This window comes from Neurospora tetrasperma (genome assembly GCF_000213175.1).
Source record: "Neurospora tetrasperma FGSC 2508 unplaced genomic scaffold NEUTE1scaffold_1, whole genome shotgun sequence".
Taxonomy (NCBI): domain Eukaryota; kingdom Fungi; phylum Ascomycota; class Sordariomycetes; order Sordariales; family Sordariaceae; genus Neurospora; species Neurospora tetrasperma.
In genome coordinates, this window is record NW_009799099.1 from 5435959 (window position 1) to 5454664 (window position 18706).

The window sequence follows — 18706 nt, forward strand, 5'->3', positions numbered from 1 at the left end:
TATCTTGGGGGATGGCGGGGAAAAAAGTCTCTAACAAATCGCATCTATCCAAGGGGTCACCGCCACTGAGGAGGAACAACGGCCAACGAAGCGCCTACTGGTAGTACGCGGTAAGTCTGAGGTCGCGGTGACAATAGTGGCATCTTGGAGGGATGTGGGGAATTTCAAGCTCTTGGCTTCACACGGCAGTTCCCAAGTCTCTTAAGTTCCCCTTTGTGATGCGGTTCTAACTGCCCAAGAACCCCAAAAAGTCATCAGATGTCTTCAAAGTATTCCACTAATCCAGGTACGAAGGGGGGTGTAAGATTTTGTAAGACTTGCCTCAATGTGAAAGCCAAGGCGGTAGTGTGTTTTCTCAACAAAAAGAGGAGAAGCCTCCGTTGGAGCGAAGCATGAACTGGAAGCTTGGCGTGGGTTGGAGTTCAGTTGGAGAGTTAGGTCAGACAATTGATCTAGACCTGACTAGGGCAAAACTAGAGAAAGAGGCCAAGAAAATCCACAATCTGAAGTGGTTCTTGAGGTGTAAATGATGAGTAGAAGCAGAACCGAGAAGAGATCTGGATGCTGCCATAATGAAATAGATCAGGCAGCATCGGCCGCATTGCCAGCCTCTCTGGTTGGGTCTGGGGTTTGAGGGTTCGTTCGGGGCACCTCGAGATGATGATCTGGGGAAACTGGAGTCGTCGATGGAGTCAAATGGAGAACAGGAGGAGGAGAATGGTGGCAGTTAAAGCTTCCCTTGGCACATGCTATGGCCATGGAAAAGAGCTAATCCCTGTGACGGGAGGTAGTTGGTGGAGTTGAGATGGAAGCGACGGATTGAACTGAAAGGGCCAAGGCGGGCGGGGGTTACAGTGCCCACTGTGTCCACTAGGTGCCCTTGTAAAAGAGGAAATCCGGGGCAGTTTCCACCAGCGATGCAAATCCGGGGTAACTTTGACTGAACGTCGTCCCTTCTTTTCCAGCTGAGCTGAGCTGTCTACAACTATTGGATCTCCAACCTCTTCTCATTGTTCACATGACTGGTGGAGGCTCTTGATTGTTCTCTTTTCCGTTTGCACAAGTTCCATACCCACAAGTTTTTGTTTTGGTGTGCCTTTTTTGAACTGCCGAGGCCTTCTCTCCCCGTATTGCTCATATTGCGTGATACAGGTAATCAATACTGCTTGTATGTACTTGTTCTACTTGTATTTTGACAACCGTCTCCAGGCTGGAGTTGGACAAATGATGGGAGATCCACATTCCCTTGGATGGTATCAACGGGATATCCAAGGAAAGTGGTATTTTATGTACCTGCCATCTAAGACAGCAACTGCATCAAGCATCCGCTGTCGCGGCCGCTACAGTGCAGTGCTACTTTCCAAATTCTCAAAGTTCACAGACAGGGCAGCTGCGTCCGCCCGCCGTGATCCGTGAAAGGTTACACGAAATTGAAATATGGGTCTGAGCGACATCAATCTTTCGTTTCTTCCTTTTCTTTTTCTTGATGACGAGGAGAATTTCCAAAGGGAGAGGAATACTATTCAGATGGAGAAAGCAGGGAAATGATGGAATTCGGGCAGCCTGCGTTGATCAGGAACTTGTGCCTCCCCGCGCAGACAGCTCGCCATTGATCCAACTGAATCCAACGGTATCTAACCATCATGGCAACAATCATGGCAATTTAGGAACACCCATCTGACTGACTGCTTTGAGCGGCGTCTTCAGTCTTTCGTTCCCGCGGCGGTAATCCACAACCACTTGGCGGACAGTGACTTCTCCTTTTTCGTCGCTTTTCGTTCAGCTCATCCTTCGTACGACAAAGTGGCGTTCTCCTGCTTTGCTCAATTTGGTCCAGTCCAAAATCGATGCCTGCCAGGTCCTCAATCGACATTGTAATACCCAACCCAAGCATTCCCTTGGCCCGGGGTACGATACAAGGCTCTTGGACCAAACACAAGAGAAGCAATGTTGGTCTCGTCGTCTATCGTCGTTTGCTTGCGAGATGGAGGACTAGGAGAGCCTCAGCAACGGAAGCCCACCGCCACTTGCATTCCCCACAGACTCCAATAAACGCGTCCTTGCATGCCTCGTTGCCTGTCTAATCCATGCTGACAATGCCTGGAGAGCGATCAACTGGCGCTTCCGGTTGCGCAAAAAGGGCCAAGCATTGACGACCCATTCACGACAACGACGACGACCTTTCTGCCGCTAATTTTGACTGTGACTATCGCAATTGTCATGACTGCTGACCCCGCACAACGCTTTGTCTGCGCCGTCGGCGGACGCATAACCACGGTCAGATTCACATACCCCCAAGCACCATCATCGGCACTCAAGTTGAGACCATCTCGGACAAGGTTTCCGACATCAGTTTCGCGAAAACCAAGCTTCAAATTTGTTTCGACAAAGACGTACTGCATGATGCATTCCCATACACTTCCCATTTATCCTTCCGCCCGAAACCTTCATCCGGAAGGCCGTTTGTGGTCATTGCCACGTGCGGGGGAAGATTCCTCAAGATTTGGGCGTCCTGGGCGTTCTGGGCATCGCGGGGCATCGTGAAATACCAAGCCCATTCCTGTCACTGCCACTCTGCAGGAAGGGGGGTCTGGGTAGGAGGAAGGCAGCGAGTGGGAGAGAGATGGACAACAGGACACGTCCCAGAGTTTTCCTCTTCCTTCACCACGGCTTCGATCCCATCCAATGGCATATCAGCCAAGACGGATGAAATATCAGATCCAGGTTGTGGGTATGCCGCCGAGCCCAAGCTACAAGCGGACGAGCCTGGCTGTGCCTCACTAAAAGGGTTGATATGCCGGTCGAGGAACAAAGATTGATGGTCACGATATGGTTAGAATGGGTGGTGGTGGATGGCTGCAAGAGGATGTGGTCTAGATGCGGTCCAGCTGCAAGCAGAAGTACACTCAAGGTTAGCCCGAGCGCAAGCCCAAGAATAAACGAGTCGAAATGAGTCTAACGAGCAAAAAGAAAGCTCCTCGATGCTACTCGAGCCCTGCAGCCAAGCCATCTTGGCGGCCCGCGGCTGGATAAGGTTGGCGGGACTAATCCAACCAAACAATGTTGTCATTGACCTTTCCGTCTTCCCCAGGTCAACAAGTCTATTTTTCACCACTAAGGCCCAGCCAAAGGTTGTACCGTACCCCCCCGGCAGGATTGTCTACCACTCACAGGCCGTCTTACCTCATCCTTAAATGGCTGGATATTATCAACAATGATACTCCGTACCATTCGCTTCGTGATGGAAAGATTGACCATTCCATCCAGATGGGATCGGTGAGCCAAACACAAGTGCAGCTGGCTTATCAGAACAGAGTACGGTACAACTTGGGAAAGTTGCCCGGCGAAGCATGCATATGTGTTCGGCTTCAATCAACGTCCCGCTTCTCACCCCCTTTTTTCACTACTTACTGACCCATGTGTGGCGAGCACGCATGTTGGATGTACAGAACCGCTTCCGGAACGCTGCCGTTGACACTTCTCGGCAAAATGCACCTTGGTCACAAGTCGGTGTAAGTGACGGTAATCCGTACGCTGCTCTCCTCTGGTTCCTAGGAATCAAACGAGTTGCCAGATTACGGTAACGCTTGTGTTTCCATAGATCAGAGACATGTTCCGCCTGCTGGTCTCAGCAGACTGAAACCACCCATGTTGACGTGAAAAGGAGCCAGGGGACCTGGTCCAGGCTACAAGTACAGGAAACCATGGGAAAGCCATGCTGCCAGGATCATCTAGTACTCGCATACCCTACCTCACTGGCACTGGGTAATGTCTTGTCCACGCTTGGTTACCATGTACATACATCAACTGCTTAGTGTAGCACCCATGCACTAACTAGCTGTGACATGGTGTTCTGCTGTACCCCCCTTCAACCACTTACAAGGTACCCTCATACCCTTGTTTCTATTTTCCATGTGCTTGGGTGTCTGGCCCTGCGGATGAAAGACCTCCAACCCTTAAGTTTGTCTTCCCCGACTATAAGGGCCAGAGCATCCTCATCATGCCCCCTTTATTCGTGTGTTTCCTCTCTTCTCTCCAGGGAATCGGCGGCCCTTCCATCTAGTTATCCCCAGACAACCGGCACCTTCGTACCAGTCCAACCGTCCTTCACTTCAACGCCAATCCTTACCTCATAGGTAGATCGAACATCCTCACAGTCACCACCCACCATGGCTGCCGATCATGACGCACCCGTACGGGACGTCCCGACTACTGAGAGCTCCAGCGTCAACAACGAGAAGGCTGTCCATCCCGAGTACACTGAGGACGTCGCTCTGGAAAGTGCCGGCTGGGATGAGCAAAGAACCAAGAAGCTACTTCGCAAGATCGATAGCAGGCTACTCCCCTTCCTTGCCTTGTTGTACCTTCTATCCTTCCTCGACCGTACAAATATCGGCAATGCCAAGCTCGAGCTCCTTACGCAGGACTTGAAGCTCACCGGCCTCAAGTACAACGATGCGTTGGGTATCTTCTTTCCCTTCTACGTCCTCGCCGAGGTACCCTCCAACATGGCCATGAAGCGTTTCCGCCCGTCCATTTGGATCCCATCCATTATGATTGCGTGGGGTGTTTGTTGCACCCTTATGGGCGTTGTCCAGAATTACCATGGCTTGATGGCAGTGCGGTCTTGCTTGGGTCTTGCCGAGGGAGGTCTCTTTCCTGGTATCACCTACTAGTATGTATCTCCCTTTTGCTTGTCGTCAAATCGCATTTACTTACAGTACCCAAGCATTACAATGTGGTACAGGCGTCACGAGTGCGGCTTCCGCATGGCCATATTCTTCTCCGCTGCTACCGCCGCCGGTGCTTTCGGTGGTCTTCTGGCTCGTGGTATCCTGGAGATGAAGGGTGTCGGTGGCTACAATGGATGGCGCTGGCTCTTCATCTTGGAGGGTATCTTGACTTTTATTATTGGTAAGTTGACCCGTCCTGCCTTTTTATACGGTGCGTTTTCTGATGATTTCTTCCAGCCGTCATTGCCTTTTTCGCCATGTACGACTACCCTCAGACCGCCAAATTTCTCAAGCCTGAGGAGCGTGAAGAGATCGCCGCCCGTCTCAAGCGCGATCGTTCTTCCCTTGCCGATGAGTTCGACATCAAGTATTTCTTTGCAGCCCTCAAGGACTGGAAGATCTGGGTCCACATGTTCATCACCATTGGCGTTTACACTGGCTTGTACTCGTACTCGCTCTTCGTCCCCACCATCATCAACAGCATCGGTACCTTTAGCCCCGAGCAGAGTCAGCTTTTGACTGTCCCGCCTTACGTGGTAGCCTGCCTTTTCTGCATTGGTGCCGGCTGGTATGCCGATAAACTCAAGCAGCGTGGTATCTTTATGCTGTTCTTCATGGGCATGGCGTACGTATCACCTCAAATCTATCTTTGCATCACTTGCTAACGACTCAGCAGTATCGTTGGCTTGATCATGTTGATGGCTACTAGGACGCCCGCTGTCCGCTACCTCGGCTGCTTCTTCCTCGCTTCGGGTATCTACCCCAACGTTCCCCAGGGCGTCGCATGGAACGGCAACAACATTGGTGGCTCGCTCAAGCGCGGTGTTGGCATTGCCATGCACGTCGGTTTCGGCAACCTGGGCGGTGTCATCTCGTCGTACCTCTTCCTCGCCAAGCAGTCTCCCCACTACTACCAGGGTTTTGGCACCCTTCTCGGCTGCCAGGTCATGGCTTTTGTCCTGTCGGCCTTTATGACCATCTACCTCAGGCGCGAGAACGCTCGCCGGGACCGCGAGTACAAGCCCCCAAGCGAGTACACTGAGGAGGAAAAGATTGCGGAGCGCGAGAAGGGTGATAATGCCACCTTTTTCCGGTACACCGTATAGATGTGGTTGCGTTGCGTGCTGTGTGGACTTTTACTGTTCACGGCTTGGTTTTTGTCATGGGATACGGAATGGGATGAATTACATGAACAGATGATATGGGATTGACAGCTCGATGACTTGGAGGTCATCTGTACCATGCCCTACACATGTTTATATACCTACGGATAAAATCATGGGCGGTAGTACTGGGGAGAATTGTATCATGATTGTTGTGGATGGAAGACTCTGAGATCTCCTATTGGATAGATCAAAACTACTTGGATATATACCACTACTTATCTATAAATCAAATACCATAATGCGTGTTCTACTCGCACTTCTTGATTACTTTTAGGTGCCAAGGAATGGATCATATCGTGATTCAAAGGTTTGAGGGGTTTCAAAACTAGTCCCAGGACATTAAATGATTAATATCCGCAAAGGTGCTTGTAAATACGCCCACGCCAGTGCTCAGATTACAGTTTGCAGTCTTGGACTAAATATACGTCACTCGCCCACAGCACGCGTTCGTGCAGTGGATTGGCATTATGTCTGGTATCTTTTTGAGACTAGGAAGTTCCAGTCTCGAGACATGGAAACCTGATCCCCCCTTTCCAGCAAGTATGATCGATGATGCTAGGTGGTGAGTCACATACGTTCTTATCTACAAATAGCAACTATGCAGGTACGTAGCAACGAGGACGCAGAGTAGTAGGTATCTGAGGGGATGAATGATAAGCGGCAATGGAGAAGATAAAGACAGGTCTTAGAGGTGGGATGTCTGAACTGATATCAAAATTGGGGGTAGTGGGTACATGTTGTCCGTGGATCGTGGATGACACGAGAACTTTTTTCTTAGTTTGTTTTTCTGACCATAGAGATAACGTTCCTTTTTTTGCATTCTTCTTCTCCTTTCCCGCTCGCATTTTCCCATGACCGCTAATCACGAAATGTTGTTGAGTTCTGCGGTGTTCTAACTATCAACCGTTGTTTGGCCATGCACTGCTCTTGTAATTCCGTGGTTCTGCGACGAGACATGCAGTCAGGCACCGAATCGAAAATCGATGTTGGTACCCGTTGCGGGCTGGGCCGTGCGGGCATGATTGATGTTGTACTTACGGTAATTACAGAGAGGAAAGAGCGTGATGTGAGCGTCCACTTGGGCTGCTGTGGTCATGGGACTTGCCAATGGTATATGTGGGATGAGCAGTGCAAAATTGAGAGGATAGCGACAGCGACTTGAAGACTCTCGCCAGTTGAAATTCAAAAGAACCTAGAAACTGAAGTTAGTGGTTTGGTAATATCCGCGGCACTTACTCACCTTACAATCAGATAAACCTGACCGCGGTTAACACTCGTTACTAACGAACTAAAGTATGCCGGGCACCTAATTTTATCTACCCTCTATAACTATTATATCCGATACCACTCCGACTAAATTTTAGGATGGGAAAGGTTACGATGTTGCTGTTAGACGCTGAGATGCATCTATTAACTCAATTAACGATTCTCGGCTAGAACGTAGATACCTAGAGGTATATATAATGGTTTCCTGGCCAAGGCTTCACGATCACCGGACAGGCATATAACAAGACAGCAGCCGTACCGAAACACTATAGTGAGCGGTTTTGTACCCAATAGAATTATTGGGGTCTAATTTACCTACCGACAAAAAGGTTATACGAATAAACAGAACACGATATAGTTAGTACGTTAGACCTTGGTATACTGATGTTACGCATCCAAGCATCTTGATTAGACCTTTGAACCTAATCTCAGGGTATTTTCTAGATTACAAAATCCTCCAAAGACGCTGGTTAATGTGTTTTCAATTTCTCCTAATCCCTACCATATCAACATTATAATGCCATATAAACCCAAGTCTTGTAGACGCACACATCGAAACAAATGCCCCCTTTGCCGGAATAGCAACAACCGCCAGGCCGCACGCCCTGCCGCGAGAACTGCATGACTTTTTACCAAACTCCCTGCCGCCTGCCCCCCCTCCCCTCGTACAGCTATGTGATGGGGAGCTGATCTGGAATTCGCAGAATGGGTGCACATCTCCTAGGTACCTACCTGACAGTGGCATTGGAAAACTCGACTGTCTCCATCCCACAGAATGCCTAGAGCGCAGGGATTATATTCCTCCCGTCCCTAGCTCTCTCACAAAAGCGCACCTCCTTCCATTTGTATTCTCTAACATGCCACTCCATCTTCTTCGAGGTAGAAATCATGGCCTGTCTGGAGGGTTTGTCGAGGAATTTGGAGATCCAGCATATTGTAAATTTCCTAGGTAGGTGCCTACCGTACCTTTAGGCTCTTATCCCAAGTGAAAGTATTCTGAAAAACTTCTCACCTCTGTCAGGTCAGAGGTCTTTATCTTTCCGCTGTACGGACCGGAGACAGAGCCGTGTCGGGTGGAGCGCAAGGCGAGGGATGCTGTTCCGTTCAAGGTACCTCCAAGGCAGAACTGCCAGCAAACCAATACATTTCGTCTCAAAACTTTCCTCCATTGGGTCTCGGACTCTCCTGTGTTTGACTTCTGTTCCACGAAGAAGTTTTAGACGGTGAAAGTTGAGTCGAAGGCTTCGTCTCATCTTAATATTTCATCCAGTCGGTCCCGGCCATGTCGGGTAGAGCGCAAGGCGAGGGACGCTATTCCATTCAAAGTACCTTCAAGGCAGAACTGTCAGCAAAACGATACATTTCGTCTCAAACTTTTCCTCCACTGGGTCTCTCTCTCTCTTGTGTTTGACACTTATTCACGAACTAAAGCAAGTTTCATGTGGTGGAAATCGAAAGCTTCGTCCCATTTTCTCTAGCTGTACACTGGGTACCTCTACGGCCATGGATTATACACCGCCTGCCTGCAAAGTCACAAGTATATAAGTAGGTAACGAGACTCTCTTCTCTTCTTATGTCATTGCTCATCTTCCTCTCTCCGAACCATTCGCAACATCACATTCACCAGCGTCTCGCGGCGGCTTCAACAAATTCTGGATCAAGCAATACACCTGACTTCATTCATCCACAATCAAATCGACCCACGTCAGCTACCTTGAGGTAGGTCGTTGCAAAGAGGTATCATTGTAAATTCGAATCCCCCATTTCCTCCAGTCGGGGCCTCATCAAATTCTGATACGAGCCTGAAATACAGGTTACCTTCAATCACCACCCAATCTTGCAATACCTACCTAGGTATCTATCTTGGAGTACACTACCGATCTACTGCTCCCATTTGAATCATTCACGACATCATGGCATCCATACCTTCATCGGACAACGCCAATGATACGGCCATGACGAACGCTCTATACGAGCACCAGACAACCCTCCACGTTCGCAAGGCGTCCAACACACCCCCGGAGGTGAATACATCCTCGCCGACGCCGCTAAACCTCCTCAACTCCTTGATGATGAATATATCGATTTTCATGTCGACGAAAGACATACGGTGTTTGTACGCGATGGACCATGCATTGCGGGAGCTGGGGGAGGTTCGCGCAGAGGGTACCTCTGCCACCCAAGACAACGATATGGTGTTGGAGGCCATCGATCATGTTGAGCTCCTTGTTGCCTCTGGACAGGCGCTGGATGATGCAGAGTTGGGAGATGTGACCAAAGCATGCCAGGTAGGTCTCGTTTATTTCCTGTTTTCTTTCTTTTTCCTTTCGCTAACCGGATATACCTCCCTACCGCAGATGCTCTGGCCTTCCGACGCCCAAATTCTCACGCAGGAGCGCATTACATGGATCCATAGGAGCATGCAGCAGGGTATTTTGGCAGGCAAGCCAGCCTTGTTGGCGAATCATTTCCAAAATTTCATCGTCTATTGCTGCATGAAGTTGGAAGAATTGAGCCAGCCTCCCCAGCCGGACTCAGAAACATCGAGCTGCATCATCCAGGCCGCATACCGCTGGGCCCGGCGGGGTTCTGGAAAAGACCGTCCGGAAATTCCGGTTATCAACATGGCCAACCCCATTACGCCATTCGCCCAATATATTGCTGCTACGATCGGAGACTTGGAAGACTTCCGTGACGAGATCCAGATTCGTCTGGACATTGACAAACAAGAATACGGCGGATCGTTCGTGGCCCTTAGAGCAGCAGAGTGCGGGGATTACATGGAGAAATGTTACGAACTCTTGGCGTCGACCACAGATCACGATGAGGCCAAGGCGGCCGCAGACGATCTGGGATATTTGTTCAAGATTCAATCACAGGCCCAGCAGCACGAGATCTTGAGAAGGTTGGAGGATACAATACGCCGCCACAAACAGTTTCTGAACATGCTCAAGGGCAACGAGCTCGAGTTTGACTCGGACGAGCATGATATGAAAGTTGCGGAAGAAGGATATATTAAAGATGAAGGGCAGCAGCAAAGTAGAGGTGATAAAGCAGTGGAAGATGCAGTCAACACTTCCTAAGAGCCACCCACCCCTGCTACCTACTGGAGCGACTTCAATTCTCGTTGTCGCGGAAGGTCCACAACGGGCCGGAGGATGGTTACCTCTACAGTCCATGGGGATGGTAGTAACAACAGGCCACTACTTCACTTCAATTGAAACCTTGAAGACACCCTGGGTTATTTTCATAGGTATTTTTTCACTTTCAACATGGCCGCCGAAACGGGCCAGTATCTACCTACTTTCCCTCCCCTTGGACGAGTCTAGACTAGTGGATAATTCATTACCTAGCGACGTACGTCCAGCATTCTAAGTTATGCACCTAAGAACCTGGAAGGAGCACGAGTGAGGCCTCTAGTTGGGAATGCATATTGGGAGAGTTTAGCTTTAGGAAACAGGCTGGGGTCAATAGTTATAGGAGGGATGGGAAATGCATTAACCGTTAGGAAGGGATTAACTCGCGAGCACATCTAGAAAATAGGGCACGATCTGGACCGCATGAAGGTCAGGGTCTCTATGTTGTCGGCCGGCGCATCGCGCGATGCAAAAACATGTGTTTTTTTGCCGTGGCCATTTCTCTAGACGTACCTCTAGCTTTAGTTTTCCATCTACACACAGTTCAGTACTGGTTTATTTGTTAGCTCGAGACCTCGTGTCAACTTTCCTATGCGTTTTCATAGCTAACTAATGCGTGATCTTACCTTGAAAATGCAATTTCTGATATCCAAAATGCCATATCAAATCCTACTAATACCTTCATCATTCGTACTGATCATTTCGATTCGTCCTTGCGAGGTTTAAGACTGTTCGGGATAGATTTCGTCAAGTGTATATGGTATAGCGTACGGTACAGTAGGTACCTATAATAATGTACCAAGCTAACAAACAAACAAACAAACCAGTATTGGACTGTATATAGCGCACAGTGACCCAAGTCGTTCGTGGGCTCAAATGAAGAGGCTTGATTGAATAAAGTTCCCCAAGACCTGCAAATACCATTAAGGTCGAGAAAACAAAGAAAGTGAAGTTTGAGCCGGTGGTCGTCAGCTTTATCCTGGAGGTGATGTCATGTGGTCATGCTGTGATACCTAATACCGCTGTGAGCTCCATACGATTCATCCAATCAATATGAGCCCACGTTGACATGCACAGCACCTTGAAACTTTTTGGTGTTACTGCTTAGATGGTGGTATATAGGCTTGGTCTAAAAGGCATTAATTCAATAACAAGCACTAATCACTTTGGCGGGGAGGTTAACGCGTCAAAGGTTTCAATTATTTTGTCCACGACGAGTCAAGGTACTTGCCAAATGTTGTAGGCGGGTTGTGTAGTGTAGATTGAGGGGTTGGCGATGTTGACTTGAAGACTCTCGTTCGTTGCAATTCGAAAAAAGAAACTCAAGTCAGCTGTTTGGTGATGCCCGCGACATGTGCTCAGCGCCTTGTAATGAGATCAACCTGGCCGCCGTAATACTCGCTGCTAACAAATTCAAGGCATGCCCGCTGCCAATTTGTCTACGTTCCATAGTTGTTATAAGACCACCCCGATCAAGTTTCATGACCGAAAAGGGCCTATGACCTGCCGTTGGACGCTGAGAAATTTCTGTCGACTTGACCGACGATGCTCGGCTACAATGCAGATACCTAGGTATACTGGTTTCAAGGCCAGGGTTTCGCGGTCATTGAACAGGCATCTACAAGATAGCAGCAGGACTGAAATACTATGGTGAGCAGTAATAAAGTTTAGAGATCTAGTTGGCTTGCCGAACGAGTTATGGTCAGTACATTAGACCTTGTGTATACTCCTGTCATGCATTCAAGCGTCTTGATTATACCTTTGCACCCGACTCCAAGGTAGATCCTGGATCACAAAATCCCTGAAAGACTCCAGCCAAAGTGTTTCCGAGTTATTGTAATCCCTGTCATGTCAAATCATAGTACCATAGCAAGATACCTAGCATGTCGATGAAAACCCAAAGCTTCAAGCATAGATGCATACATCGACACAAATGCCCCTTGGCCAAAATAGCAATCACAGCCGGTTTACATGCCAAGCCCTCCACATACGCAGCCCCACATTGATATCCACAACATCATCCACATCCATCCTGCAGCTTTCAGCTTGCCATGCTTTGGCTGCATATAGCCTCAACCATTGAACTTACAATTCAACAACAATAAGCACTTGTCACTTTGGCGGAGTGGTTAACGCGCAGCCCTGCTATTACTTAATACTAGGCTGTGTCTTCGGACGCGCAGGTTCGAATCCTGCAGGTGACGTCATCATTTTGGCCTTTTTTTGACGTTCTTGACGTCTAAATGCTTCCTTTTTGTTATTTTTGATGTTTTCCTTTTTATATCGGTTGAATTGGACGTTGAAAGGGTGATGAAAGGCTTATTGTGAAGTGTGGTGGTGGTTTTGAACTCGGTTTGCAGAAACCATGGAAGGTACACCACACCATACGTGCAAAGTAAGGCAAGTGCATTCACTCGCTTCGCGCCTTCCCTTTTTGCAGGTGACGCCTTGCTGCCCTTCGCAACGCAGACGCCTTTGCTTTTCCACGCAACTGGCAAACATTGCGATCTTCGGATTCCTCGAACGATGCAAACAATTCAATTCAACCCCGACGACGATGATCAGGACGCCTTTCACAATGGCCACACAAACACACCATGGTAATTTCCCACGACAACGGGTACCCATACCGAGCTGAGGACAAGGGACAAGCCAATGAGATGGCTTACTGCAGTTCGCTTCGCAGGTTAGCGACCATTCCATCCTTCCGCAGTCGTTCGACAACAGGTGCGGAAAGGTTCCCAGCTATCGATCCCTAGGAGCGGGGTACACTAAGAGAGAGCGACACGAGGCGAGCGAGGGAGGCTAGACTTCCTGGTCCAACATCAGGCCATTGTTGATGTTCTAGGTGTTGACGACGACAAGAACGAGGCGAGCGGGTCCAATCGGCTGCTTCACCGTATATTTGGATTTGGTCGGTTCGTGGCCGAGGCTCAAGTTGTACGGGACTACTGCAGGAACGGAAGCGATACAAGAAGGGGGGTATTCCCATACCACTTGGACATTGACAGGACCAAGGACCACTCATCCATCTCTCATCGCATAGCCAAAAGACAACACCACTCATCATGACAGACCCAACCATCTCCACGGCCATTGCCTCAGCAATCCAATCCAACAAATCCGAAATCGCCCTCATCAACACCCACATCCACTCCAACCCCGAACTCGCCTACCTCGAATTCACCGCCCACTCCACCCTCGTCCACTCCTTGCGGCGCCTCGGCGGCTTCACCGTCACCTCCCCCGCCTACGGCTTGCCCACCTCTTTCGAGGCTGAATACGGCTCCGGCGGCCGCTTGATCATCTTCAACGCTGAGTACGACGCCCTTCCCGAGATCGGCCACGCCTGCGGCCACAACCTGATCGCCTCCGCTTCCCTCGCCGCCTTTCTCGGTGTAGCCGCGGCCCTCAAGCAGTCCGGCCAACCAGGTCGTGTCCGCTTACTCGGGACCCCAGCCGAAGAAGGCGGCGGGGGTAAACTCAAGTTAATTGAGGCTGGCGCATATAAAGGGTGTGATGCATGCCTCATGGTTCACCCGGGGCCACAATCCAAACTCCCTTCTGGCATCACAGCCGTTTCGTACGTGCGCATGCTAGCCAACGTCAAGTATCGTGTTTACTTTACCGGTCGCGAGGCGCATGCTTCTATAGCTCCCTGGCATGGCGTCAACGCCCTTGACGCCGTTTGTCTAAGTTACAACGCCGTCAGCATGCTTCGCCAGCAGATTAGACCAGAAGAGCGCATCCACGGTATTTTCAGAGAAGCAGGCACAAGGCCGAACGTCACACCAGCCGATTGTTGCGTGGAGTACTACGTCCGCAGCACCACAAGACGCGGCGCCGAAGAGTTGGGGAAGAGAGTACTGAAATGCTTTGAGGGCGCTGCGCTAGCGACGGGGTGTGAGTGGCGGAAGGAGGACTTGCCGGCTTACTTTGATGTTCGCCCATCGAAAGCGTTGTGCAAGGCGTGGATGGAGGCCGTGCAACCGGCTGGATCGGTGGCGTGGGAGGACCCTACAGATTTCTTCCAGGGGAGCACGGATATGGGGAATGTGTGCTATGAGTGTCCGGGGTTTCATGGTGTGTTTGGCATTGAGACGGAGGATGGGGCGGCGAATCATACAAAGGGGTTCACAAAGGGGGCGGGGACACAGGACGCGTTTGAGAGGGCGTTGGAGTGTGGACGGGCGATGGCGGAGGTTGGGTGGAGGGTTCTGGCGGATGAGGAGTTTGCGGCCGAGGTGAAGAGGGAGTGGGAGGTGGATATGAAGGTTGCGGAGGGGAATTAAATATTATATTGGGTTCGGTGTCGAAGGATGTGGGAAGTTAGGATGGTAGTCTATTTCTACTTTCGGCGTTTGGTTTTCAGTGTGATATGGCTGGCAGTTGGGGGACATAGGCCCTTTTTAGCTCCAATTCATGATGAGCGATACCTTTTGGCTTGATAAATGCGCGTGTTCAAGGATTTACCATATGGTTCACAGCTAAAATATGGCGGTGTTTTTTTAGTAATTTGTTCGAAAGAAAAGAATAAATATGTTCCCGGCGTAACTCCTTTGATGATATATACACTAATGATTGACTCTGCCATGCTTTGTATCATTTACCGGCAACTATTCTTCACGAACAACCTTCTCCTTCAACCACACTCACCCACGCTCCCAAGGCTTGGATCCAACTCCGTGTCCCGTGTCCTTATCACCACCCCATCACTGATTCCCAACAACAAACCTAGCCGTAGCAATCCTCGTCCTCTTCCCGTACCAAATAACTGGTATCAACAACAGAGACAGCACGCCCAAGATGGCCGTGAGCCCGCCAAAGGGTATCAGATACCCTTGCTTCGCAACCCACTCGCTAACAAAGAAGGTCCAGACGAAGGGGACAAGGCCGCGCGATATGCAGATCATGACGAAGCAATCGGAGGCCAAGTTGGCGTAGGAGTCAATGAGCTGTTGTGTGTTTAGTATGAGGGATCCTCGGGAGAATGATATGATGATGGGAAGGAAAGGAAAAACTCACATAATTAAACCAAACCCCCGGCACCCCAGCCATCCCAAAGCCGACCATCCCAAACGCAAACATCAACCCAAGCCAACTATACCTATTCACTCCATACCCTCCTCCTCCATTCCCACTGCCCAGTCCCGGTCCCACACCCACCGTAACATTCCCATTCCCACCACTTGTGCTATTATTCCCAGCAGCAGAAGCAGCAGCTGCGTCCAAAGCAGGTCCATACTCCCCGCAAAACCCCCAAACCAGTAACCCGGCCGTGGCAATCACCAGCCCAGGCAACGCAACCATCAACCTACTTTCCGCCTCTGCATACCCGTAGTCACTGTTTCCGCTACCAAATAACCTCTCCCCCCAGCTTTTGATTCTCTCCATCTTCCCACCTGTCCTTCCTCCCCTCTCCCCTCTCCTTCCCCTACTGCTACTTCCCCTTCCCCTCCTAGTGCTTCCTCCTCCTCCCCCTCCTCCTCCCCCTAGTCCCTGCCCCCCTCCTCCAAGTCTCTCCCCCCTTGTACTTGCCCCTCCCCCTCTCCCTCCTTCCCCTCTAGCCCTTCCCTCCGAGGTACCAGCAACCCCCCCTTTCATCTTCTCATCCCCCACCACAAATACATACAGTCCCCCCAACACGATCCCCATCACCGCCCCACCAAACAATACCGCCCCTGCATGGTCTGGAGTCCAGTAATAAGGCGCTGAAGCCAGCAGCGAAGGTCCGAGTGTGGATAAAACGGAGACGGAGCCGATCAATAGGGAGGAATGTAATGTGGCTATCCAGACGGCCGGGAGACGGAGGGTGAGGATGGGAGACAAAAAATGGCGCCAGAGGGATTTGGGGGTTGTGGTTGTTCCAGGGAAGGGGAAGGGGAGTATTTGCGTGGGACTTGAAGAGGGGGAGGAATCAAAATGGAAGAAGGAGGGTTTAAGGATAGTAGGATTATGACGGGGACGGAAAACGGGGTTGGGGTTGGGATGCAAATTGGGATTAGGACTGAAATTGTGGGGGGAGTACTGGTAAGTGGAAGAAGGGGATAATTCGGGAAACGGGAGGTCGAAAGGGGTGTGGGGTGGAGGCGGCCGCTGGCGTGGAGGAAAGAAGATGAAGAAGCGGAGGGAGCGGAGGTAGGTGTAGGGTTCGTAGTGGGTGGTGGGTGGATCTTGTGAGGAAGGGACGGAAGAAAAGACCGAGTTGCCACCATTGTTGAAGGGGGAGACGAAGGCGCCGCCGCCGTGGGTGAAGAAGTGATTTAGATGGTCGTTAGTGTCTCTCCGGGGTGGTGCCGGTTCGTGGCACAGGATTGGACGCATGTCAACCTCGGAAGGAGGAAAGAGGCGGTAGCGAGGTCTTTGGGCGGTGGCTCGTCGTGCTGAGATTCCTCCTGGGGAAGCAAATAGGCCACCGGCAGCCACATCTCGTCCCCCTTGCGCCGCTGCTGCTGTAGGTGGCGGCGGCCGTAGAACCGTTGGCAATGAGGACTCCCTCCCGTGACCACCCATGGAGAGCCTCTCCTCCTCAGACTCATCCTCATCCTCCGACTCCGAGGCTGTTTCGTACCAAGTCAGCCCTAGTCGTGGATCCCAGTAGTCCCGGAAGTACTGAGGTTGGTTTGTATTGATGTTCAGCGGGGTATAGACCGAGGTGATGAATCGTGACGGCATCGTCATTCGTATGGACGGTAATGTGCCCAAGCTGAGATACGGTGTGCGAGTAGGTTGAAAATAGTATCGTCGAACGCTCGATCTTCGGTTGCTGTGGCGGTACTGCCCATCAACACCTCCGCCGTCAATTTCCTTTTCTTCTTCCGCGATGTCGTGGTGGTGGTTTCGATGTTGTCCATGTCGATGTCTATGCCTCTCTTTCCGACAAGCAGCTGCAATCGCCGGGAAACACAACGGGCCCCTTTCAAACAGCGTCTCCGGAACCAAGAACACCATTGCCAGCAACGCCACTCCTGTCAAAGCAGCAGTCACCCAAAAGATACCGAACCATCCGTATCTCGTGGAAATGTATCCTCCACATATCCCTCCTATTGCCGATCCGCCGGCCAAAGAAGCGGTATACAGAGCCTAAGTAGACAATCGTCAGCATCGCACTAGGTCTCCTACTCCCATCTCTCTTTCTCTCTTTCTCTGGAAAGCAAAAAGGAAAGACCTACCATCCACCTCCCCCTCTCCCTCACAAAAAACATTTCCCCCACCACCACCGGCCCCAGCGTCTCCGACACACTACTCCCCAACCCCTGAAAGATCCTAATGACCAACATCCCCTCATACATCATCCCCCTCCTCCCTTCTTTTCCTTGAATCCCATTATCTCGCGTCCCACAAGCCGTCGCAACAAACAGCATCAACACACTCCCCACCAACACGATCCTCCTCCCATACGCATTCGCCAGCGGCACCAAAAAGATATTACCCAGTCCCAGCACGAGGACATTCAGAAAAGTCAACCGACTGAGTTCTTCGATTCCTCGTGCATCAGAAGGGAAGGATACGTTCCATACACCTAAAGCGGGCGCGAGCGAGGCGGAGGCAAAGGAGCAGACAAAGGCGTAGTAGCAGAGGCTGCAGAGACAGGAGAGTTTGCGCCATCGGGCCCAGTTGAGGGGGTCGGAAGGGTCTGACGTGGGGATAGGAAATTGGGTGTAGTCGATTTGTTGTGGTGGTTGGGTATGGTTATGGTTATGGTTATGTTCTTGCGGCGGTTAGGGGGTGTCAGTTGTAATTTGGTCATTAACCAGGTGGGGGGAAAGTGACGGGCAGTAGTAAGGTAGAGTAAGAAGGGGAGAGGTGAACTGGATGTGTGGGGGTGTATAGCTAAGGAAGGTACCATACATACCAAGAAGCCTCACGACGGTCCCCGGCGGGGTGGCGGCTTTGACCGCATCTTTGGACAAAGCAAAGGCATACCTCCAGCCAGGCATATCGGTACTGCTGCTGCTGCTGCTGCTGCTGCTGCTCCTGCTGGGATCGATACCACCAAAGAGGTCGTCAAATTTGTCAATTCCCCCGGGGTGGTTTAACTTGGTGCTTCTGGCGTTGGCGGTCAACTGTCGAAGTGTACGGGCGTCTTCTTCTTTTCGAGCATTGGCTGGTGGATCTGAACCTGCCCGCCGTAGACGACTCGCCGAGTCAGTTGCGAGAAGAAAGCTATATCGAGGGCCAAACGTAATCATTCAAGCCAATTTCAACCAAATAATCAGAGAGATGCAGCCAGGGCATCGAGAGGGAACCGGGAATTTCCCCCAACGGGAGGGGAAGGGGAGAAGTAACAGAGGAAGAAGAAGAAGAAGAAAAAGAAAAAGAGAAAGAGGAAAGACACTTGTTTCACGCTTGTGTATCTATCTGCTGTCAGAAAAGGCGGGGGGGGGGGGGGGGGGGGGGGGGG

The 18706-nt window shown here is 50.7% G+C and overlaps 5 protein-coding genes across 5 annotated transcripts; 3 read left to right on the forward strand and 2 right to left on the reverse strand.

Moving 5' to 3' along the window:
* Nucleotides 1–2103: 2103 nt before the first annotated feature.
* On the reverse strand, nt 2104–2539 carry NEUTE1DRAFT_18673 (uncharacterized protein; the record flags this gene model as incomplete). Its single annotated transcript, XM_009848728.1, has 3 exons — nt 2104–2184; nt 2289–2329; nt 2398–2539. Coding segments are annotated over 3 exons (264 nt in total), but the record flags the coding sequence as incomplete, so codon positions are not given.
* Nucleotides 2540–4042: 1503 nt separating this feature from the next.
* Nucleotides 4043–6153, forward strand: NEUTE1DRAFT_58905 (uncharacterized protein; the record flags this gene model as incomplete). Its single annotated transcript, XM_009849089.1, has 4 exons — nt 4043–4675; nt 4730–4914; nt 4971–5358; nt 5410–6153. 4 exons carry the CDS (start codon nt 4170–4172, stop codon nt 5837–5839), a joined length of 1509 nt encoding a protein of 502 aa, XP_009847391.1.
* Nucleotides 6154–9120: 2967 nt separating this feature from the next.
* On the forward strand, nt 9121–10248 carry NEUTE1DRAFT_34544 (uncharacterized protein; the record flags this gene model as incomplete). Its single annotated transcript, XM_009848758.1, has 2 exons — nt 9121–9453; nt 9523–10248. 2 exons carry the CDS (start codon nt 9121–9123, stop codon nt 10246–10248), a joined length of 1059 nt encoding a protein of 352 aa, XP_009847060.1.
* A 2946-nt stretch (nt 10249–13194) lies between these two features.
* NEUTE1DRAFT_116134 (uncharacterized protein) lies at nt 13195–14842 on the forward strand (the record flags this gene model as incomplete). The annotated part of the gene is made up of 1 exon (XM_009850254.1): nt 13195–14842. One exon carries the CDS (start codon nt 13371–13373, stop codon nt 14592–14594), a length of 1224 nt encoding a protein of 407 aa, XP_009848556.1.
* A 172-nt stretch (nt 14843–15014) lies between these two features.
* On the reverse strand, nt 15015–18494 carry NEUTE1DRAFT_35109 (uncharacterized protein; the record flags this gene model as incomplete). Its single annotated transcript, XM_009848787.1, has 5 exons — nt 15015–15257; nt 15328–15782; nt 15837–17385; nt 17475–18013; nt 18158–18494. The coding sequence occupies 5 exons, from the start codon at nt 18492–18494 to the stop codon at nt 15015–15017; spliced, it is 3123 nt and encodes a 1040-aa protein (XP_009847089.1).
* Nucleotides 18495–18706: the final 212 nt, after the last annotated feature.